General features: G+C 46.1%; 1 protein-coding gene across 6 annotated transcripts in view; it reads left to right on the top strand.

The window, feature by feature from the left end:
- The window catches only part of GARNL3 (GTPase activating Rap/RanGAP domain like 3), a 147,776-nt gene that overhangs the window by 62,333 nt on the left and 61,568 nt on the right, over positions 1–23,875 (top strand). For all 6 annotated transcript variants that reach the window (XM_053204584.1, XM_053204582.1, XM_027035134.2 and 3 more), the window contains 3 exons: positions 3,221–3,295; positions 17,277–17,376; positions 18,936–19,054. In XM_053204584.1, the coding sequence (XP_053060559.1) occupies positions 3,221–3,295; positions 17,277–17,376; positions 18,936–19,054 (294 nt within the window). The remainder of the gene's footprint in view (positions 1–3,220; positions 3,296–17,276; positions 17,377–18,935; positions 19,055–23,875) is intronic.

The following is a 23,875-nucleotide window of genomic DNA, read 5'->3' as shown; positions in this document are numbered from 1 at the left end:
AGCTTTGAGGATGCAGTGGGGAGAAAAACCAACATAATCGCTGTCTCCATGGAGCTTATCGTTGGGGAGTAGAGGGAGCACATGAGAAGAAACAGCATGAATCAAGTAATCACACAAAGAAATGTAACTCAAAACTCAACAGGAGTGCCCTAGAACTTTTCCCAGGCGGCAAGGGCGGGGAAGTCCCCTGACTGCAGTGAATTTGAAAGGTGAGCAGGAGTTCCTTAGGGGAAAATGGGAGAGCCCTTCCTTGCAGGTCCTCTGGTGAGAAGGAGCAGTGTGGACAGAAGTGAGATCGTGGGACAGTCACAGATGCAGTTTGCCAAAATCGCCCGGCTACGGTGTGCAGACTGGGTCGGAGAGAAGCAAGAGTGCCTGGGTGCATCAGCCTGCTAGGAGGCGGTTGCAGTCATCTGGGGTAAAGATGACAGCGACTTGGGTGCGGATGCTGGTGGGAGAGACGGGAAAGGCGAGAGAGTTAAAACCAGGTCAGCCTGAGGCCCGAGTTCAGTGCCTGTGGGTTTCGGGATCCTAAGTTCAGAGGGAGCCAGATTCCTTCCAGCCATCAGATCGTTGAACATGTTCTTCCTTTCTGCTTCTTGAACCTTTGAAGCAAGACAAGCAATAACCTTCTTGTTCTGATCTCAGCACAGGAAAGGGCATTATTGCCTGTGCCCGTCAGTGTCTGGAATATAGTGGTCGACATTCTGTATTTGTTGTATGAGTGAATGAGTGACTCAGTGAGTGACTCTCAGCTCTTCTCCCAAGCCTTTGAATTCTGGTTGTTACCAGCTCCAGCAAGGACTGTATCGACCAACCTCTAATTCAGGGGAGTGCTCCTCCTCCTGTCTCTTTATACACCTGTGTCAGACGTAATTAATTGACTGCAGCTCTCTTTCCTCTCCAGATGCGACCTCAAAACACTTCTCCCAAAGCCCTTGAGGCAGCCTACACCAAGAACACTTGACTTGAAACCTGGTTGCTGTGGCCTAAATTTTAATATTTTAACAGACCATGAGTAGAAGCTCATAGGCAAAGAAGAAATTGACACTGAATCCTCTATAGTTCCCTCTGTGAAAATGTGGCATTTTCATGTGGCAGTACATGCACCAGGGAGGCTCACCTGAGCCTTGGTGTCCCGAGGTAGATCTCATACCGTGTAACCCAAAGCCCCCACCACAATTCATGTTCTTCTCCTGTACGGCTCAAAGTCCCAGGTAAATAGACACTCCTGCAGAACATTTCCAGGGCTCAGAGATCACCTCTCCGAAGCCGAGGCCAAAGGCCACACTTCTGTTGGGCAGGGTTAAGTTCTTTTTTTTTAATGTTTATTTTTTGAGAGAGAGAGTGTGTGCGCAACCGAGCAGGGGAGGGGCAGAGAGAGGGAGACAGATCCAAAGCAGGCTCCACGCTGTCAGCATAGAGCCCGATGCGGGGCTTGAACCCACGGACTGTGAGATCATGACCTGAGCCAAAGTCAGACACTTAACCGACTGAGCCACCCAGGTGCCCCAGGCAGGGATAAATTCTGTAGCACACAGTCTCTGTGGCTCATCTTCAGTTTACCGACCATGGAATAATCTGATGCCATAAATAGCTAAACATATAAAAATCCTTTCATTTATTTTTAGAAATGGTTTTGCAGGATAAAGAATAGGTTTAAAACCTGCGCCTTTTCGTGGACTTTCCATGGTGGACGGTTAGGTAAGGATAATGGGTTTCTGAAGTCTGTCTGCCTGTGTTCACATCCCCAGGCCTACCATGTACTAACCAGTATGTGACTACAACTGGTTATTTTATTTACCTTTCTCTGCCTCAGTTTCCTCATTGGTAAATGAGAACAGTGATGGTACCCACCTGTTTTGCTGTTTTGAGAGTTAAATGAGACAATGCGTGTGAAGGTCAGAAGAGTACAGGGCGTGGATAAACGCTCAATAAAAAATAGATACTGTTGGGGCGCCTGGGTGGCTCAGTCGGTTGAGTGTCCGACTTCGGCCCAGGTCATGATCTCGCGGTCTGTGAGTTTGAGCCCCGCGTCGGGCTCTGTGCTGACAGCTCAGAGCCTGGAGCCTGCTTCAGAGTCTGTGTCTCACTCTCTCTCTGCTCCTCCCCCACTCATGCTCTGTCTCTCTCTCTCTGTCAAAAATAAACATTAAAAAAAAAATAGATACTGTTATTTTTATAATTATCGTAGAAAAGATTTATAAGCCTTTTGCAAATCGTTGTCCTTGGGAAGTTTTCCCCTGATTTTCTTCCATTTCCACACCTTCATGTCTCTTAACACGAGCAAAACTACGAGCTAACAATCTTTCTTAAGAAATTGTGTATGTGTTTGACCAGGTGAGTCTTGAGTTAGGTAAGAAGTGTCCCCCACCCCTGCCAGGGCAAACACTTTCTCATGAGTCTGGGAAATGGAAATTTTTGCCACATCTTTGCTACAAATTGTGGACAGATTTAAAAGTTAAAAAAAAAAAAAAAAAAAAAAAAGACATGTCATTTTCCCAAGTTGCTACTGAGAAATCTAGGCGTTTTGGGAGAAAATAAATGAAATCTTGAATCAGTAATTTTAGGACTGACGCACCAACGCCTGATCTCACTCATGTCACCCTACCAGTGAGCTTCTTGAAGACGGCCTGTTTGCAAGCATCATGTTGCCAGAGCTCACACTGAGCCCGCCTGCCTGGGAAGGGGCTAATTGGCCTTGTGGAGACCGTTTAAAACTGAGGCACAAGAGCTTTCTGTGATGTTAGTAGAGCCTTGAGTTCATGCCAGCCATTAATTGTTTTTTAGGCTTTCCTGTGAAGACGGCCGAACTTGAGACTTGGCTTTCAGTTTTGCCATCTGTGAGCTGCACTTGTCCACATGTGATGTGTATTAAGGTTGTTTTTCCAGGGAGCATTACTTTAATATTTGTTCAGTTTTGGAATATGTCCACGTTTAGATTTTATTCAAATGTTCACGTTTAGATTTGATGCTCTTGTTTCCCTACTCTTGTGGGTTGTAGGGGGCAGGGAGTCCTCACTCTTCAGCTTCCTAAAGACTGTGGGGGCCGACTGTGTGAGGGCTTGGCTGGCAGAGCTTCAGAAAGACCGTTCTCTTCTAGGCTGGGCCCTCCAGCTCTCGTAGGATTTGGCTTACTTACAGGACGGACACAGACGGACAGAAGGGGCTTTCCACATGGTGACCCAGCTACCTAACTGAGAGCTCTCTTGTCTCCTAGCTTATTTCTAGTGACGCCGATGGAGCCATCCAAAGGGCTGGAAGATTCAGAGTGGAAAATGGCTCTTCAGATGAGGTAAGGAAGCCCCGTCCCCCTGTATTGTCACTAAGCACGTGATTATAGCCCCAGGAGCTAAGCCATGGCTGTAGCACCTGCGATTCAGCAGTGAGGCATTTGTGATGCTCGTTACCACAGAACACTTGCCTCAGTGCAGCCTAGGAAGAGCTAAATGGAGCTCTTTAGAGCTTCACTTGAAGCAGACATGAAGGGAAAATGCCATTATTCTTTGTATGAACGGTGCTGGTAATAGGGTGATGCAGACCCTTTAAAAGATCTTTAATAGGGCCACCTGGGTGGCTCAGTCGGTTGAGCGTCCGACTTCAGCTCAGGTCATGATCTCATGGTTCACGAATTGGAGCCCTGCTTCAGATCCTGTGTGTCCCCCCTTGCTGCCCCTCTCTCGCTTGCGCTCTCTCAAAAATAAACATTAAAAAAAAAGAAAAGAAAAAGATCTATAATAAAGCCAGGGAGACATAAAGGTAGTCTGCCAGCAGTGGAACCGAAGAAGAATTCACAGCCATGACACCTTTTGTGTTTGGCCCCAGAATCCCAGCTCTTCCCCTTGGCCAAGCTAGTCGGCTTGGCTGTGCCACGTGAGCAACACAGGGCTCGGGAGAGAGAGGCAAGAGTTACTGCAATTACCACATGTTGTCTTTATTCCAAGAAGACACCAGGGCAGGGTGCCTGTCCACCGTCCCTGGGCCCAAGCCCTCTTTCTGGGGTCTCCTGGTCTTCCTTGCTGCTGGCCGCAGGGATGCACCTTCCTGGTCTTTCTTCAGACTTCCACTGCCCACTCTACTCTTTGAGGTCTGCCTCCCAGAACTACACACAGAGTCTGGTGTAATCCCCCATTTTCCTTCTCTGCTCCCTCTCTGAGAGACAGGCCGTCAGAGTGCTTTAGCAGCCCCTAGCCCAGCTTTGGAGTCAGACAAGCCTGGGTTCAAGTTATACCTCCCCTACCTTCTAGCAGTATGTCCCTGAGCAAGTGACCCAGCCCTTCCGAGCCTCGGTTTCTTCATCTATAAAATGTAAGTGTCTCAGGATTATTGAAAAGAATAAGTGAGCCAAGCTGATAAAGCTGTTGGAACTGTGCCCGCCATCTAGTATGCATTCAATAAGTGGTAGCTGTAAGAGTGATCGTGGTTGTGGTTGTTAACACGATCGCCGCTGTCTTGCCAGCCTTGCTTTCCTGACCACCTCCTTAATCAGATTCTTGGTGAAAGGCTGTGGATTTAACTTGAAAGGCCACGGCATTCGGGAGATTCTCTCTCATCTCAGCTGTGGCCTTAACTTCACATACCCAGACATGGTATCCTCGCCATTGCTCCGTGAGGCATGAGGAGGCCATCCCGTCTTAGGCCAGACCTCTGAATAGGCGCCCACTTACTCCTTTTCCAAAATGATGTCAACTGACCCACGCAGAGGAAGGAACTCCCGGGGGAATTTGCTTCTGAAGCTTGGAAACAGCCCTCCCCAAATGGCCCAGCTCCTGAAATAAGACAGTCTTATTACCGCAGACTCAGGCAGCCAACTGTGTCCCAGGAGCTAAGCCAGAAGCAGAAACACTTAAGTCTTCATTTTCCAGTGCTCACAAAGCTAGCAGCCACCGTGCTGAGTTTCTAGTTGGAAAACCTAAGTACCCAGAGACCCCAGAGGTTTTTGTGCCTCAAGACATCCTCGTGCTACCAAAAGTTTTGCAGAACGTTAGCCCAGCCTCGAATGAGCAAGCTGTACTGGACTTTCCCCACCCCACGTAAGCACCACTCTGCCCCCTGCCGGAACCGACGTCTAGAGGAAATCCACACTTCCAAAGACAGACACAAATGTGGTCCTAGGCTCCCAAGACGCTCCGCACCTGGCTGAGTCCTCTGGCCACGCCTCTGGACCGGAGGGATTAGAAATCGCCTCCGGAGGCTCTGGAGTCAGACCGCCTGGGTTCAAATGGCGAATCCACAACTCACCAGCAGCGTGACTGTGGGCAGTTCACTTAACATCTTTGGAACCATTTGGTGGAGTTATTGATTTCACAAATCACTGTGGTCTGTTGTGTTCAAAACACAGTCCTGTCTCAGATTGCTTCTCTGGGAAATATGATATCAGGGCTCAAACACTGTTTTCAGTTTTGTTTCTACCTGAACCACTGAGCATGAGCCCTGAGTTGGAGCGCTGCGCCTGTGTTTTGTATTGACGGTCTTTAGTTAAAAGCCTCCGGCCAGTGTAATGTACACTCTGATAAAAGATCTTAGTGCCACATGAGACTCGGGGCAAAAAAAAAAAGCTGGCTTGCTCTAAGTTAGTTAAAGCCATCAGTGCACTAGAAGGGACGATATATGGAGCTTGCTTAAAATTTTTCAAACACACAAAGAAACAAATTGCAAAGTAATTTCATTATTGGGCTGTTTCTCCTTTTATTGAATTTTAAGAGCTGTTTATACCATACAGATCCTAGACCTTTATCAGATAGGCGATTCGCAAAAATCCTCCCCCATTCCGCAGACTGTGTTTTCACTTTCTTGACTGTGTTTTTTGAAGCGCAGAAGTTTTTAGATTTAATGTCTCGTCCATCTATTTTTTTTCTTTTTGTTTGCTCGTGCTTTTCGTATCATTTCAAAGAAACATTGTCTAGTTCAAGGTGGCTCAGTCGCTTCCCTTTTCCTTTAAGTTTTTATTTGTTTATCTCGTGGGAGAAAGAGCGCAAGAGCGTGAGCAGGGGAGGGGCAGACAAAGAGGGGGAGACTGAGAATCCCAAACAGGCTCCATGCTGTCAGCGCCCAGAGCCCGACTCAGGGCTTGATCTCATGAACCGTGAGATCATGGCCTGGCCCGAAATCTAGATTCAGACCCTTAACCAACTGAGCCACCCAGGCGCCCCGGCTCAGTCACTTCTTAGACTTAGCGTTCCGTTGAAGATAATGTCGAATTTGCCTTGATTTCTTTACACATCATCAGTACACTGATTTTACCATCTGTGACAGAGAACTGCAGTACGTGAAGCCGGCCTGTGCTCGTGGTGTGGTAGTATCCTGTGTTTCTCTGTGCGCGCAGCCGCCTGGTGATGTGCCGGTGTTGTTCTAGCAAATGAATTTTCAGGACTAATAGGAGACCTAGGCTCAGCTGCCTTTTGGTAGGCAATGTTACCTTGTGATTCAAAATAAGAAATATATACTTGGTCTTTGGCCCACTTCCTGACGCAGAGCTGCCCGAACGCTTGAGTGTCCTAAGTGAGAGGGTGATAAAGGTATCTTTTGTCACATTAATGAAGTGACTATAGGAAAGCCCCTAGGGACGGGGGCCTGGCTACTAGAGAAATTTCCCACCCACTTGCAGCGGGTAGAGCTCTTCATCCCACCCCTGACTCCCAACCTCCCAGGAGAAGAGAAATGCTGAAGACTGAGTTCAGTTGCCAACGGCCAATGATCTAATCAGTCCCAGTTCAATCGGTGATGTAATCGATCGATGAAGTCTCCATCAAAACCCAAAGGACGGGGTTCAGAGAGCTTCTGGGTGGGGAACACGGGAGATGTGGGGAGAGTGGCAGGCCCAGAGGGCATCCCCATACCTCATCCTATGAGTCTCTTCTGTCTGGCTGTTCCTGAGTTACATCCTTTTATGATAAATCTAGTTAGTAGTTAAGCCAACAATCTAGTGAGTAAAATGTTTCTCTTGAGTCCTGTTAGCCGCTCTAGCAAATTAATCGAACACAGGAGGGGGTCATTGGAACCTCCAGTCTGTAGCCAGTTGGTCAGAAGGACAAATGACACCCTGGTCTTGAGATAGACATCTGTGGCAGAAGGAAGGCGGTCTGGTAGGACGGAGCCCTTCACCTGTGGGATCTGAGGCTGTCTCCAGGGAGATGGTGTCAGAATGGAGTGGGGTTTCAGAACAGCCAGCTGGTGTCGGAGAAATGCTTGGTGATGGGGGAAAAAACAAATTTGAGCCGATGTCAGAATCGGAGTGAGGGTTTGCATTTTCTTTTGCCAGACACCGTAAACTAAATTCCCAGCTTCAGACTTTCCAAACCACCCCAGTGATACAGAACGGAGCTGAAAGTTTACGTGAAGCCTGGCTTGTGGACACAACACCTCAGAGGCGCTCCCCGCCTGGCTCTGCTCCGCACTGTGGCAACCTGCCCTCTAGTCTTTGGGGTAGAGGGGTCTCTTCTGATTCACGTTTTCCTTCGATGTGCAACCCTTTGGGGCCCTAGCATCATGTGGGCTGGGTCTCCTATTAGACTTCCCTGCTTCAGCAGGTCTGGGGTTTTGATTCTTTGCCCCAAGTTTAGTTTTGCTAGGATTGACATGTATCCTCAAGCTAAAAAGATATCCATGGTCCTCTTACCTCTCTGGCTTCCCTCTTGCCTGTTTGGGCTGGTAATTCCTGACTATCTTACGGGCACTCCAGGGCTTTTAAGGAGATGTTTTTCATATTTTTCTAGTAGTTTTAGTTTTTTCAGTGGGAGCATGGGCTGAAGGACCTAGCCCATCATTACCCAAAACCCAAGCTGTATCAGGAGTGCCTTTCACGCAGCATGTCAAGTCATTCCACCTTCATTCTTTGGATCATTTCTCGGTGCCAGACAGCCAGTGCACTGGCCACTCAGGAGTGAGACTGCGGACGTCCCTGCCCTGGTGGCCTCTTAGACTGGCAGGGGGAGCAGTCAAAACAGCAAGTAACACAGACACAATAAGAGGATAGCAAATTTTGGTAAGTACCGTGGGGAAAACATTGAGGGGGCTTGGTGCAAAGTAAGAGGAAAAGCCCTACCCAGATAGGATGGGTCCCAGGGATGTCACAGTGAGGCCGAGCAGTGTTTCTGAGACCACTGATGGTAAAGGACCCACTTTTTTATTTCCAATCGCTCGTAGAACTCAGTGTGGCCCTCCTATGCGTGACCAGTATACAGCACCCCGTTGCTATAACTCCCCACCAAATTTTCTAACACCCAGATAGGTCTGGATTCTGTTTAAAGAAACGAATCCACTGAACATGACTTCGGTGTCACAGGAACCTCAAGCTGCTCGTAAATGTTCCTAGATGCTTGCTCTCCATGGCTGTACACTTGGCCCTGGACTGATAAGAAGTTTGCAGATCAGCACCCATCCGTCAGCTATTCCTTCCTGCCTTAGAGTTCATCTAGGCCAGGCCCGCACCCTGCGTGAGTCATGAGCCCCTGCAGCAACTTCACCACAGGGAGCTCATCGGCCCCTGCTTGAATACACCTGCTAGAAAGGGAAACTTGCTTCCTCCTCCATCAGTTGTTTTCTGCTGGACACCAGCTGAGTGTCCTACAATTCAGTTCAATTCTGACGCTACCCAGAGTTAGCGCCACAAGACTGCCCTCACTTCAGACACCAGGTGCAAGTATCAGGTCCCCGGTCACCCACACGTCTGTCCCACTTGGCTGCAAAGTCGGAGGTTCTCACAACCCCCCGCCCCCCAGGTCCAATAATTTAGTAAAACGACTCAGAATTTCAGAAAGCACTTTACTTACTATCACCAGTTTATTACGAAGGGTGCGACTTAGGAGCCTCCAAACGGGAGAGATGCACCGGGCACGGACCTTCCATGCTCCTGCCGGGAGGACCATCCTCCCAGCACCTTGGAAGATCCCCGGGCCCCATCACGAAGGGGTTCCAGCACCTAAACGTAATGATCAAATCGTTGGGCCAATGATTAAGTCATTCTGCAGCCCCTCCCCTCCCACAGGCTTCACCTTGGGGCTGAAAGCTACAAGCTTCTGATCAAGGCTTGGTCTTTTCCAACAGCCAGGCCCATCCTACAGCTCTGCAGACACCCAGCAAGTGTCACCTCCTTACCACAAAAGAAACTCCTGCTCCCCTCGTCGCTCAGGAAATTCCAAGGGTTCTTTTTATGGGATGGTATTGATCATCTGTATTTTCCACTCAGCATTTCTGTTTACATTTTCTGTAGCCCACGGTGTACGGCTTAGCCCTCTTCAGCATGATAGGCCCTCAAGCATTCCAGGACATCTGCTGCTTTTCTCCTAAGACGTGGACTCCGTTCCACTTATCGCCAGCCTCACCGCTGCTCCTTGGCCACCGGAGAGGTTTAAGTTTAGTGTCAAGTTGAGGTGCTCAGAACTGATTTCGGGGCTCCGGGTGCACCCCCCACAGCCACAGGGTGGAGCACACTCGTCCCCTTCTGTCCTTTGCACGCTCTCTTTGTCTGAAGCCTCATTAAGAACCTTCCATATGCTACCCCTCACCTCAGTCTTTCTCACGTGCGCTCTTACTGGGCTGTGAGGTGGCGTCATGGTATGTGTAGTGTGTAGACCGTTTTGGGAGTCAAGCAAACTTGGGTTCCCGCCTCAGCTCTATCACTCGCCAGTTTACGACCCAACTTCTCCGAGACTCGGTTTCCTGGTGGGTAAAATGAGCACCAATCCCTGCTCTGCAGCACCTGGCCTTCCCCGTCCTGTACTCATGCAGTTTGGACTTGTCCCCAAGTAGGGTTTTGCATTGTCCATACTGAATTTCATCTCATCAGCGTGTCTCATAACTGCTTATTGTCAAGAGGTTTTTTTGACATCTTGGTTCTGTCACCTGTCCTATTAGCTAACGCCCTGAGAAGCTTTAAAATACCTTCCAGTGTGCTGCTTCTGCCATCTGCGTGCTCATTCAGATTATTAATTAAAATGAGTGTGACCCCTGGGTGGATCACTGGAGACCTCCCTTACGGCTCACTTGTATATATCAATTAGTATATTGTGGAACAGAGGGGCAGTCTTTGAGCTTTTCATGAATCTCCCTTCCCTCACGTGGGAGGATTCTCTTACACACTGTTGGGGTATATGTAAACAAGTACAGTCTTTTGGGAGGGCAATTAGCAATAATCAAAAATGTGTATACCATTTGGCCAGCAGTGCTGCTAGGAGGTGTATTATAGCATTATTTAAAATAGAAAAAAAAAAAAAAACACCTGGAAACAACTTCCATTTCCATCAGTAGAGGAATAATTATATAAATTATGATACATTTATACAGTGTAATGCTTAGTAGCTGTTAGAAAGAATGAAGCTTTGGTGCATACCATAGCAAAATGTTCGCGATAGGATTAGTCCTAAAAGCAAGTTCCGGAATGATTCGTTTATCATCCCATTTCCTTAAAAGCAAACCAAAAAGAAAGATAAATATGTCTGTCAATATGCAAGAGAGTCTCCAAAAGGACACAGAAGAAGTTAACAGCGATTACCTCTGGAGAAGGGAAGCAGCAGGTCAGGAAAGAAGTCGGAAAACCTAAACTTTCCACGTCAAGCCCTTTCTATGCTGTTTACATATGTTGCACATCTCTACTCAACAGTAGTGTTTAATTTTTTAAAAAATCCATATAGTCAAAAAGAACAAGGTCAATCTGAATGTACCGGCATAGAAATATTTCTAAGATATTTTCTTTAGAGGAAAAAAAATAAGCCTCAGTGTAATAGCTACGCGACCATCCCATTTATGAAAAGAAATTGTGTGTATGTGCATATACGTGTGTGTTATGAATGTATGTGTATATATGCACGTGGATGCAGACGTGTGACGTATACACGTACGTACATAGTAAACACACCTTTATGAATGCGTACAAAGGTCTGGGACTATCCACACCAACCTGGTAGAGTGGTTATTAGAGGGAAAGGCTGTGTACCAGGGCGTGGAAGATGGGGAAGAGAAAGGGATGTTAATTTATGCGTGGTTGCAGTTTTTTCAACCAGCTTACATTTCCATTTGCAATTCCAAAGATTTTAGTGTATTTTTTTTAAAGACCATATTCTTTACTGCCAGTGTTCCCTCTGCAACTTAAACCTAGAAACTGAAATAAATGCATTCACTCACTAACTGAACTTCGCTCTGGAAAAAAACTATGAAAACCCCCAGGCATTATATAAAACGAGGGGTCTCGTCTGTAGCCCATGTTGTGTGGCTTTCCTGCTTCAAGTCAACCATGAGCAAATAGATAAAATGAGGGTGTTATATGTGGATTCTGATTACACTCTCCTCAAAATATCCTGGCCAGATTCATTCAGTTTCTCTCCTTCTCATCCCACAAGTATAAACGAGGTGAAGAAAAGACCATGAAGGTCAACAAAGAGGTTTTGTGGGCCTTGGAATTCAATGCAGGGATGATTCAGGATTTCTTAGTCTCAGGACTCATTTAACACTGTTGGCATGTTCAGGCACATCTGTTGCTTAGAAGAATTTGAGTTTATTTATTACTCTTCATAATGCCTTTTAGCAAACCTTTATCTCAAAGGGCATAACATAGTAAGAGCCTGGGTGGCTCAGTAGGTTGAGTGTCCAACTCTCGATATTGGCTAGGGTCATGATCTCCCAGTTATGGGATCGAGCCCCACTTAGGGCTCTGTGGTGAGTGTGGAGCCTGCTTGGGATTCTCTCTCTCCCTCTACCCCTCCCCCATGAACATGCGCACTCTCTCTCTCAAAATAAACATCTAACCAATAAATTAATTAAATAAACAAGCAAACAATGGCCTAAGTGTGGGCATCTGCAGTGTTAAGCTTTAGTTATCTGGCAATTGAGCCCATTAGAATATTTCCTCTGGGGGCGCCTGCGTGGCTCAGTCGGCTGAGCGTCCGACTTCAGCTCAGGTCATGATCTCGTGGTTTGTGAGTTCAAGCCCCGTGTTGGGCTCCGTGCCGACGGCTCAGAGCCTGGAGCCTGCTGCTTCAGATTCTGTGTTTCCCTCTCTGTCTGCCCCTCCCCTGCTCACGCTCTGTCCCTCCCTCTCTCACAAAAATAAACAAACATAAAAAAATTTTTTTTAATAAAAATTAAAAAAAGAATATTTCCTCTGAACTTGCTTGTTGACGTCAAATAAAGTGTTCCTGGTGTCATTGTCACCTTAAATGTTGCAAACAAAGTTTCTGTATCTCTGAAATCCTCTGTGCAGTAGGTCATCCTTACAAGAGTTAGGGTTTGTTGCAGTATTAAAGCCACAGTTAGGCACTTCTGCACCCACTCCAGAACTGCTAACACGAAAATGACATGCTAAGAGCTGGTCAGAAGATGTGGAGAAGCTAGAACTCTCCCCGTCTTACCAGTAGTGTAAATTGGCACATCCCCTTTGGAAGTTTGGCAACATATACTAAAACTGAGCGTTTGTCTCCCCTGATCCCCGGATGTATACCTAACAGCAGTGAGCGCTTATGTCCAGCAAAAGACAGACACAAGAATGTTGATGGGACTTTATTCTTAATGACCCCAAATTGGAAACAGTCCGTATGTCCATCAACTGAATGGTGAATACATACGCTGTGGCGTTCGTATGGGGGACTGCTACATGGCAACAGGAGAGAATGAACTGTTCCTACATCCCCGACCTGGATGAATGTCATAGACTCGATGCTGAAGAACAGAGCCTGACGCAAACAAATACACATGATCTGATTTCATTTCTGTGAGGTTCAAGAGCAAGTAAAATGATTGTGGTGACAGAAGTCAGGAGAATGGTTACCTTTCAGAGTATGATTGGGTATTGAGTGGGGAAAGTGAGTGAAGGAGCCTTCTGGGGTACTGACAATATTTTCTGTCTTGATCCAGGGAATGGTCACACAAGGGCATATACATATTTTAAATATCATTTATGATTCACTCAAGATTTGTGCCCTTTATACTGTCCACTTCTGTTACTTATCATCAGAAATCGGAACTCATTTTTAGAGTCGTTCTGGGGTCTTTGGACAGAGGTGCTTCTTTGTTTTGTTTCTTTGCTTAGTATCCTTTCTTTTGTCAGTTCTTGTGTGTATTCTTGTCTTTACGCCTCATCATATGTGATTTTTAACAAGGGACAGGAAGTGTCTTGCCCTGCGAGACTCACAACTTTTTTGGTGTTGGGTTCTCCTCCCCCAATTTTAGTTAAGGATTCAGTGAAGTCAAAAGTAGGTAACTTTTTTTTTAATTCTTTTAATGTTTATTTATTCTTGAGAGAGAGAGGGAGAGAGAGAGACAGAGACAGAGACGGTGCACGAGCAGGGAAGGGGCAGAGAGAGGGAGACACAGAAGCCCAAGCAGGCTCCAGGCTCTGAGCTGTCAGCACAGAGCCCCATGCAGGGCTCGAACCCACAAACCATGAGATCATGACCTGAGTGAAGTCGGACTCTCAAGTGACTGAGCCACCCAGGCATCCTAAGTAGGTAACTTTTTGATTATTTAAAAAAAAAAAAAAGCCCTCATAGGGGCACCTGGGTGGCTCAGTCAGTTGAGCGTCCACCTTCAGCTTGGGTCATGGCCTCGCAGTTCATGGGTTCACTGCTGTCAGCGAGGAACCACTACAGATCCGCTGTCTCCCTCTCTCTCTGCCCCTCCCCTGCATGTGCACCCACATGCGCTCTCTCCCTCTCAAAAGTAAACATTAAAAAAAAAAAAACCCTCATGATTGGCACTTGTTACGCAATAGAGATACAGTCCATGCCACTGGCCAGAGTCCCGTCTGTCACTCTGAGATTCCCTTCCAAGGGGCTGTTATGTTGTCTTTTGTTATTCCATTCTGCAGCGGCCAGTGTTCAGACCTCTGGGAGGGGAGAAGACAGACTCGGGGCTTTAGAAGATCTGGAGTTTGGGGGTCATTTTCTATGTCCATTAACCCCCTTGGCAGTCTGTGAGGCCTGCAGGCCCCTTCTCAGAATATTTTTGGACGCGTAAAACAAAACACATGAGATCACAAAGGAAAACAGTTGTGCTGAAGTACTTCTAGGAATGATTTTTTTAAACCTAATATATGAGGCAGTAATATATGTGGTTTTTTATCAATACGTTAAATAACGAGGCCAGCAGCAGGTCTTGCAACTACCGTAATTTTGAACCATGAAAATTGCAAACAGTATTCAAGATGTCTGCATTTCCTGTAATGAGTTCTAAAAATATCTGTGACCTTTTTTTTTTTTTTTGCATACATTTGTAATTGAAAGAAGCACTACGTTTTCATTAGAAGGTAGGGAAAGAAAGATTGTTGTTTGTTTCACCCAAGTTCACGGCCTTCCCTGGATTCTTTGAGAACCCCTGGCATAGAGCATTGCTTCTCAAGATTCAGTGTTCCTCAGAATCACCTGGGATGCTTGTGAAATTGCAAATTCCAGGGCCCTGCCCACAGAGATCCTGAGGAGGAGGTAGAATAGGCCCACGGGTGACATTTAACAAATCTAGAAGCACAGAGCTAAGATCTGGGCGCTGTGCTGTGCAAGTCTGAGAAGCTTGAGAGGCCTAATTGGCCTGCCTCCCTCAGAGTCTCCCCTCCAGGCTCTGCTGATGGTGTCCAAGGCCTTGGGACAGTGGCACCCACCACAGTGGCATCTGACTGGCTAAGGCCAGCTGCCTTAGCTGGACCCCACCTGTGTCTGGTCAGCTGATGCCTGAGGCTGGCTGGTGGACCCCAGAGTCAGACCACAGCTGCATGCTGCCCAGAGGCATCGTGGACTGTGGACTGCCGGTGGTTGATTATTATAAAGTGAACACTGTTGACAATGAATCATCCAGACATTCTACTGGGAACAAAATCCAATTATGGCTCTTCTTGAGTCACACCAAAAGGTCAAGACCGAGAGGCAACAACATCTTGAACAGGTGATCAACACTAACATCACCAATGAGGAACAGCCATCTATCTGTTCTGGAAATAGGACAAGCTGAGGACAGGCTCCGCTTATGTAGCATTCTGACCAGCTATGCGTAACCCGAACCTCATTGTGGGGAAGCATCAGACAAACCCAGAAGGATTAATTCTTGCTTTTTTATAAAGAATTGGGGAGGTTGTGCTGTATTGTTGAAAAAAATGTCAGTGTGGTAAAAGACAGAGTCTCTGGAAATGTTCCAGATGAAGGGAGTCTGAAGAGACACAACTACATCACCCTGAACTCAAGAGGGAAAATGCTTTAAATGACATTTTTGAGTCAATTGACAAAATTGGAATACAGATGGTAGACGAAAGCATTGTATCAATGTTAAATTTACAAAAGTTGGTGAAGTTATAGTGTGGTTATGTAAGAAGATAGCTCTATTCTTGGGAAGTACACACTGAAGCATTAGGGATAAAGCATTAGCATAAAGGGATATTTATGCATCTTAGCCTTAAATGTTCAGAAAAAAATTTGTGTGTGTGTGTGGGGAGAGAGTAGTGAACAAATGAATAAATGGGATAAAATATTAACAGCTAAATCTGATTAAGGGTATAGACATGTCCTTTGCAGTCTTATTCTTGCAACATTTATGTAAGCTCAAAATTATTGCCAAATTAAAAAAAAATGTGTGTGTGTATATATATAAATATTTATATGTAAATATATATATTTATATATAAATGTCAATTAGTAGCTGATTTTTTTTAATTCAAGAAAATTCAATAAAAGCACAGTAATGCTAAGCATTAACCTCCTTTTTTACTCCTTGAGTAAAAGGGCAAAACATAAAAAAGAACCCAGACAATGACATAATGGTTAAAATTTTTAAAAAGAAAAAAAAAAAACTTCCCAAATGGGCACTGACTGCGGTTTCAGCTCCACTGCCTATGAACTCCACAACCTTAGGCAGCATAGCTGAAGTCTCCAGGCCTCAATTTCTGCGTCTGAAAGTAGGAGATAAAATAAAATCGATGTCATAAAGTTGGCGGAGATGCTATGGAGATAATGCACAGAAAGTGCTTGGCCTGGTCCTTGGCCCTTAAAGCTCTCTCAATGAGTGTCACTGTTTCCAGAGCATGAGCAAGACAAAGAGAGTCCTAATTCACTTTATAGAGTAATATAACCCCGGGACACCTGGGTGGCTCAGTTGGTTGAGCATCTGACCTTGGCTCAGGTCATGATCTCACAGCTTGTGGGTTTGAGCCCCGCGTCGGGCTCTGTGCTGACAGCTCTGAGCCTGGAGCCTGCTTCGGATTCTGTGTCTCCATCTCTCTCTGCGCCTCCCCTGCTCGTGCTGTGTCTCTCTGTCTCTCTCTCTCAAAAATAAACATTAAAAAAGTAATATAATCCCTGACGCATGACCGAAATACATACAGAAAAGAAACTGTAACCCCATCTCACTAATAAATATGATACATAATTCATTTTTTCTAATCCAGCAATGTATCAAAAGGATACTATATACCATGACCTAGTAGGACGTATTCCAGAAATCTAAGAGCCATTCAACATCAGAAGAGCCAGTAGCATAATTCATTACATTACTATGATCTTTCCCCAATTCAAGCTATCCTGTCAGTAGCTGCCAAAAAAACCTTGCAGTAAAATTCGATATTCATTCCTAACAGTGGCCCCTTTGTAAGCTCACAATTGAAGGAAACCCCTTCAACATGCTAAAGCAAGTGACCACAAGTACCTAGTAAATCATAAGAGACGTGTTGGAATCAGAAAATTACGTTCCAACGGTCTGCTGTATACACATGGCGCAATGTACATGTCAGTGGAGTTCCAAACCGCATTTTCAGTATGATTGTGTTTTGGTAAGAAAAATACATATGCACGCACGTGTAAGAGACAATGAGTGGGGACCCTGCCAAATCATAGTGATTATCTTTGGGGAGAGGATTCAGATGACTCATTATGTTTATCCATATTTCCCCCACTAATTGTGTTATTTCATGACAAATTTTTAAAATTCCACCAAAAACATTCTTACTTGAATAAGAGGCTGCAGAGATGTATTCCAGGTGAAAGGTGCCTGTTACAGGGGTACCAAACAGAAGGGCATGCCTCTAGGGGGCACCAACTGCCAAATATTTGGAGCTTCGAACCAGAAAGCTGTACTCCAGTTGGAAATAGCTGAACCGATCACTCGGTTCTTTTTCCTATGCCCCAGGGACCTTTCGAATGCTTCTGTGACGTGGATGTGTTGTCTTTTCTAATGAGGACTTGTGGTTACAGTCCTGTGTGTCTGCTTTTGACAATGACTTTTCTGGTTCTTTGGCTGCTGATTCATTGTCAGCTTCTTGTTTACTTTCTGAATAAGCCTCTTAATGACACAATTTTGTTCATTTACAGAATGCAACTGCCCTGCCAGGTACGTGGCGAAGAACAGACGTGCACTTAGAAAACCCAGAATACCACACCAGATGGTATTTCAAGTATTTTTTAGGACAAGGTAACTATGCCATTATGGTGGTTGGGAAGAAAGGATATTCAAAATGAAAAATAGTGTCAGTGTAATTTATTCTGGTGCCCTAAAAGTATGAAACTAACCAGTTTAGGGACACTGATGTCAGGCTAGTAGTAAGCTTTTTTTTTTTTTTTTTTTTTTTTTTTTTTTGGTGTGTGTAGATTTGAAGATTCAATTCCAATCTCAGCCCTAGGGTTATTTATATATAAACATATATTTTCATCCCTTGGGAGTTAAAGGGAGTTAGATATTCTAAATGGCAATTTGAATTTGCAGGGTGGACAACTTTAGACCTAACCAAGGCGCGTGCCAAGTACTATCCTATATACCAAGTGCTGTAAACAGGTCTATAGCGGATTTTGAATACTTAGTTTAAGGCAACAAGGGAAAGAAATGATTCCCTGAGCTCCAGGGTCAATATAGAACTGGAGAGGCATTTTCCTGTAGGCTCTGGTAACAGGTATTTATTTATCACCTACCACATTCCAGGCAATTATACTGGCCAAGGCAGTCATCATCCCTACCCTCATGGAGACTCTAAAATGGGTCTGAGTCCTGGTTCTGCCATTCTTAACCGCAGGACCTGACACTGGTCACTCTCCATGTCTCCGAGACTTAATTTCCTTCTGTGCAAAGTGGAGGGATTACTAATACATACCTAGTAGGTTAGAACAGGAGTTTCAGTGAGATACGCTGGAGAAACGCTAAGCCCTGCTCCTGGCACACAGCAAGAGCTCAGTCATTAATAGCAATGTATATTTAAAGTGAAGGGCTCAAGTGAACATACATGGGAAGGCAGAAAATGGAAATGGAAGAATAATCACTGTTGCAGGATTAGAGAGGAGCCAAATAAACTGCTTATCAGGCTAATGCATGTGTTTCTAGAAGATGTGATGCTTGGACTATAAAATGAGAGTGATCAGGTGCAAAGGATGTCTTTTTAAAAGTCTGATACTGTTTTATTCTAAGAAGTTTGCTTGCTGTAGACAAGGCACATTTCTTTATAAAGAAAGAAGTCAGTGGGAAAGTTGTCACCTTCCCAAATGCTTGAAAGCATAGTGCCCAGAGCAGTGGGGACTTGAGAGAAAACTGGTGCCATCAGTTCAGATGCCAAGAAACTCAGAGGTAAGGCAGGCTCCAGAGTTGGTGGATTCAGAGGCTCAGTGGTGTCATCGAGGCCGGCCCTCCTCAGGGTCGCAAGGTGGTTGCAGCAAATCCAGGCATCACCTCTAGACACCACCATGTCCAGAGCAAGGAGAAGGCCATCTTCAGGAGTGAAGAAGCCTTTCCAGAAACCCCTTGACCCATTTCTCCTCCCGTCTCATTGGCTGGTATTGGTCACTTGTTCGTTTCTGAACATTTCTGAACCGATCACTGCCAAGGTTGAATCGGAGCGCGCGATCAGTATGGCGTGATCAGAATCTTTTCCGAGCTGGGTTTAGGATTCTTGCTCCCTGCTCATGTGGGAAGGAAAAGTTGTCTACTCCCACCGGGACCTGAAAGAATCAGTTGTATGTTCACTGTTCTAAAACTCTCTCCTGCAGTCCATCAGAATTATATTGGAAATGATGCAGAGAAGAGCCCTTTCTTCTTGTCCGTGACCCTTTCCGACCAAAACCATCAGCGCGTCCCTCAATACCGTGCAATTCTTTGGAGGAAAACAGTAAGTACCTGGCTTGCCCCTGGAGCATCCCCCTTGCTCCAGAGTTTTATTAGTGTCCTTGTCAGAATGGTTCTGGTGAGTCTTTTTCTATGTGGTTCTCTGAGTTTGGATATTCAGGATTATACTCTTGAGCAGTGGGGCCTTCAGACTCTGGGTTCAACCACAAATTTTCCCCGACAAGCCACTAACTGGGCATGTCCCTTCCCCTCCGTCTCTGGCCTGTGGAGCACAGAACTGTATTTTACAGAGCATTTACCTTAGCTGTTACTAAGACTGAAACTGGCCAACCGGTTCACCTTCAACTAAAAGAAACAAAATTTATTGGAAGAATATAATACTGTTACCCGGTACAGCCCATGGGGTGCTCCTGTTTCCATGGGTCATTCAGTCAAGCACTGAGTCACCTGCGCTTCTAGAAGTTTTTTGAGGCTTAGCCCCTTTCATCAGTTTCCTGAGGTAGAAAAATAACTCAAGACTTAACAAGTACTCCCTGCCCAGGGTGGGTTCTGAGTGGATTGAAGGCAAGTCCCTTCAACTCAGGAATGCAGGCCTCTCTCTAGCTCAGGAAAATTCTCTTAGGTTCATTATTGCTGCTTTTTCTTCTCTTTTCTGAATTCTTTTTCTGGGAATTCTTATGGTTGGTCTCTGTTTTTCACCTTTAACTTAAAAAAATTAGTCATTTTTTTCCCTCGGACTTTTTTTCTTCCTTTGCTTCTCAGAGAATTTTTCATAGGCATTATGGACACTAGAAAGAGCAAAGGATTTGGAGCTAAGCAAACCAGGGTCCAGTTACAGCAGTAGCAAATTCATTCATGTCAATTTGAGAAAATTGCTGATGCTCTCCATTTTCTTCTTTGTAAACTGGGGAAAGTTCTGGGCTGTGGCTCAAAGGGTGCTGGGGACTGTATTAAGTGAGCTGTTATTTGAAAATCCACATCTACGCGACGTCCCAAATCATCAGATCTTAAATTGCTTAGATACCTGAAAGGTAGAACATTTTACTCTCGAATGGGTGAATACAGTGTATAATTAAGAAGCAACGAGATAACCACACTCAGAAAATGTTAGTCCTGTTATGTGGTGGTCTCACTTTATGGGTGCATTTGTTGAAAGCTATTACTTAATCATTGCACACGGATTTTCACCTCAGCAATACAGTATCTCAGAAATTGCCATGTAGATCTTTTGGGGAAGGAAATAATACAGGAACTTAAAGAAACAGTAATTTTTTGTATACACACGCTTAAAAAAGCAGTGGTTTCTTTACACACACACTCTTTAAAAAACAGTAACTTTTTTACACACACACATACATCAACACGTTTGCATGCGTGCGTACACATACAGCAACTTCAAAAAGTCCAGAAAGAATTTCTAGGAACCATTACCGAGTAAGTTGTAATTAGGAACTTTTTGCGATGATTAAAAATAGTCACAGTTAACAATAAAATCTAACATTTATCGAGCTCTTACTGTATGCCATGTATACAGATCTTCCCAATGCATTATCTTAATTGGTGAAATTGTGGTTTAGGGGGGTTAAATGCCATGGCCGAGGTCACATGCCAGAAGGTGGCAAGGCCAGGCAGAACCCAGGACTGCCTGCTGAGCTGGCAGGGCCGTATGTAATCAATTCTCCGTGTAATTCTTTGACTTGTGCTGTCCCTTTCACTGGGCTCTGATCTCCATGAGAGCAGAGGACATATAACTGCTTTGTTCTCACCCAGCCCTGTTTCTGGCACATAGAAGTAGCTCGAGAAGTATTTACTGAATGAATCAACGAATGACACCAAAGTCCAGCCTAACCTGTGTGCTGTGCCGCCTCTGTTTACATAAATGCCCGCGTTATGTTTCAGAAGTCTTCTCTTTTTAGGCAGGTTGAAGGTAAAAATCTAACGTAAAGCCGAGTCAGCTCTTACTCCTGAATGATTTCCTGCGGAAAATTTTGGCTCTCCCCTCTCTCCCCGTGCTGCTGAAACTGGGCTCGGTCTCACCATCATCATAGCTGTACTGAAGCAGAGTTTATGCACCGGTGTTGGCAGATAACGTTGAGGGGCACCTGGGTGGGTGGCTCAGTCAGTTGAGTGTCCAACTCTTGATTTTGGCTCAGGTCATGATTTTACAGCCGTGGGATTAAGCCCCCATCCGCCCTGGGCATGGAGCCTGCTTGGGATTCTCTCTCTCTCCCTCTCTCTGCCCCTCCCTCACTTGTGTTCTCTCTTGCTCTGAAAAATAAATAAATAGACATTTAACTTAAATAAATAAGTATTCTCTTTGGATGACTCTGCCTCTTTTGGAGAAATAGTCTCTCTGATTTCCTCTCCCCCTGCTCCTCTTGAAGTTGATATCTGGGTGCCCGGGGAGAGGGTTTAGGAGACCTCACAGTGGCGGGAGAAGAGGACTGTGGGTTCACGTGGGGCTTTCTGTGTTCTCTTGTCGAGTGGCTGATCCGGTCTCTGAACTAGCAACCGCATATGTAACTGGTCCCCTCTGGGCTTTTTGGTGTCACTGGAATGCACCTGTCACCGGAATCCGTGGTCCTAGTCATTTGCCCCTTGCGGTGATGGCACCGCACACTGTGAGCTCCGTGACCTGATCCCAGGTCTCTGCTAGCCGCTGAGCCTCTCAGGTCTGTCCCTGTCACCGGCACCTCCCCTGCTAGCCACAGGGCAGGTGGGCTGAGGCAAGAGCACCGCTCCAGGCTTATGTTTCTAATCTTGCTGACCCTCCATGCTTGAAGCTGCTGAGTCACTGCCCCTGATCGTGTTCAAACAGGTTCTACGCAGACTTCGATTCCTAAGGGAGGCCGTGCCTGGGAAGTGAACCTCCAGTCCACATGTTCTGAGGTGTCTCCAGGGCTCACCTTGATCTATTTGCAGCGTCCTGCACCCTCTTCGAGGCCTGCCCTCGGAATGGCGGAACCAAGGGCCCCGGCACCTAACACCTTGGCTTTTCCTATCTTCCTTCTTCCTTCCTTCCACCAACACAAGAAAGGATAGTTTTGCCCTTTGGCCGCCTTTCTGGAATGGATTCTCTCAGTGTCTTGCCTTCTTCCTTCAGGCAGTAGGAGCCACTCCATCTCCTCACTGGGGAAGGTTGCCAGGTACTGGGAGGGAGGAGCAGGTACAGGGGGGAGTTTTGCTTATTCTAATGACTGAAGATGTCGTCTCTACTGCATTGTAAATTGTGACAAACGCTCTGAAGGAAACAAAGGCAGAATGATACGGGAGACCAACTTTAGATCAGACAGCCAAGGAAAACCTTTCCGAGGAGGTGACATTTAAAGAGACCTACGGGAGGGAAGGGAACGAGCTACATAAATGGTAGGGGGAAGGGGCAGGCGGGGAGCATTCCAGAAAGAGAGAACAACAAAGACAAGACAAAGGAGGAGCTCTGGGGACTCGTCTGGGCAGAAGGCAAGGAGGAGGGAGTCAGACCCCAAGACCCCCGTGAAGGCAGTGGGGCTGGCCTAATGAGTTACCCCCCTCTACTGAGAAGTGCCAGTGCCTTGTCCAGAGCCTCTAGTCTGGACCCTGGGTTGTTGCCAGGGCAGGGCAAGTGCTTGCTAGCAGCTCCGAGTGGCAGTGCTGAAGGGAAGTGAGGGACTGAGAAACCAGAGCAGAGCCTGGCAAAACGGGTCAGTTGTGAAGCCCCTCTGAGCCCCAAACTAGTGCCGGAGGCTGCAGGAGATGCGCAGAAGCACGTGCCTCTGCACCCCCTCTCCCCTTCCACGAGCCCACATTTTGTTCTCAAACAGAGCTGAGACCATCCTGTTTATCTCTGCTGTATCTCTTCTAAACACAAAGAAAAGACTTAAAAAAACAACTCATACTTACCGTACAGATTTCATCTGTACGAGACAATGCAGCTAGTAAAAAGAAGAGACTCAAAGTCCACTTACTCAGGGATGACCACCGCAACACCCTTCTAGACACCTGTTCACACACACCTGCCACCTACAGGGGGTGACGTCCGATGCGCACTTCCGTATCCTTGCAGCGATCGGTTGGTGTTGCCTGTACGTGTACTCGACGCTGACTTTGTGTCTGTTGGTCCCACCGGAACACAGAGAACCAGAAGGTGTTTTTTGTTGGAAACCACTGTGGAAAGCTACAACAGGGAGAAGATGAGGGAGGAAGAGCTTTTACCAGTTTGTGGTGAAGAAAAATACAAATCCACCATCCCATGAGCCCGGGGTTCCGCATCCACGTAGGCAGCTTATGCAGGTGCTACAGTCAGCCAGGCAGGGGCTGGATCCTCTCCTCTTCCATACGTTCCCCCCTCAGGCTGCCCTGGACTTCTCTTTAAAACTGCGTTTTGGCGTGTTCGGTGAGAAGGAAAAGTAGCTAAGGTAGGGGAGGAGCAAGAAGGTGAGACTCAAGACCCTCTTGTAGAAGGGTTGGCATCCTGTACAGGTGACCGCAGTGTGAGGTAGGCCGGGGCTGGCCACAAAAGCAAGGCCACCAAAATAACTCAGATTTCAGTGGGTGGGTTATGTGGAATTTGAAAATGCCTATTCCCATCATAATACTCGTCTGTATCCGAAATCTTGTAAAATCTCTGTAACATAAACTGCATTGCTCGATTGAGAACCCATAAGAAGGGCTTTGCCTCATGCAACTTCTGATGGTTAGCTGGAAAGACACACTCCTCCCCAGCCCTGGTTCTCTGGGGGCATGGGTGTGAATGTTGAGTTCACTGGAAAAGGTCACGGGCTCGACAAGGTTGAGGAAGTCCATCCTGACGCCAGTGTTCAGGGCTTGGACTGATGAGTTTGGCAGGTACGTCTCGAAACACAAGGAAAATCCTATTTCCTTCCTT

Source organism: Acinonyx jubatus, chromosome D4, assembly GCF_027475565.1.
Source record: "Acinonyx jubatus isolate Ajub_Pintada_27869175 chromosome D4, VMU_Ajub_asm_v1.0, whole genome shotgun sequence".
In the NCBI taxonomy this organism is placed as follows: Eukaryota; Metazoa; Chordata; class Mammalia; order Carnivora; family Felidae; genus Acinonyx; species Acinonyx jubatus.
The sequence above is the reverse complement of the archived record's forward strand: the minus strand, read 5'-3'. Positions and strand labels throughout refer to the sequence as shown.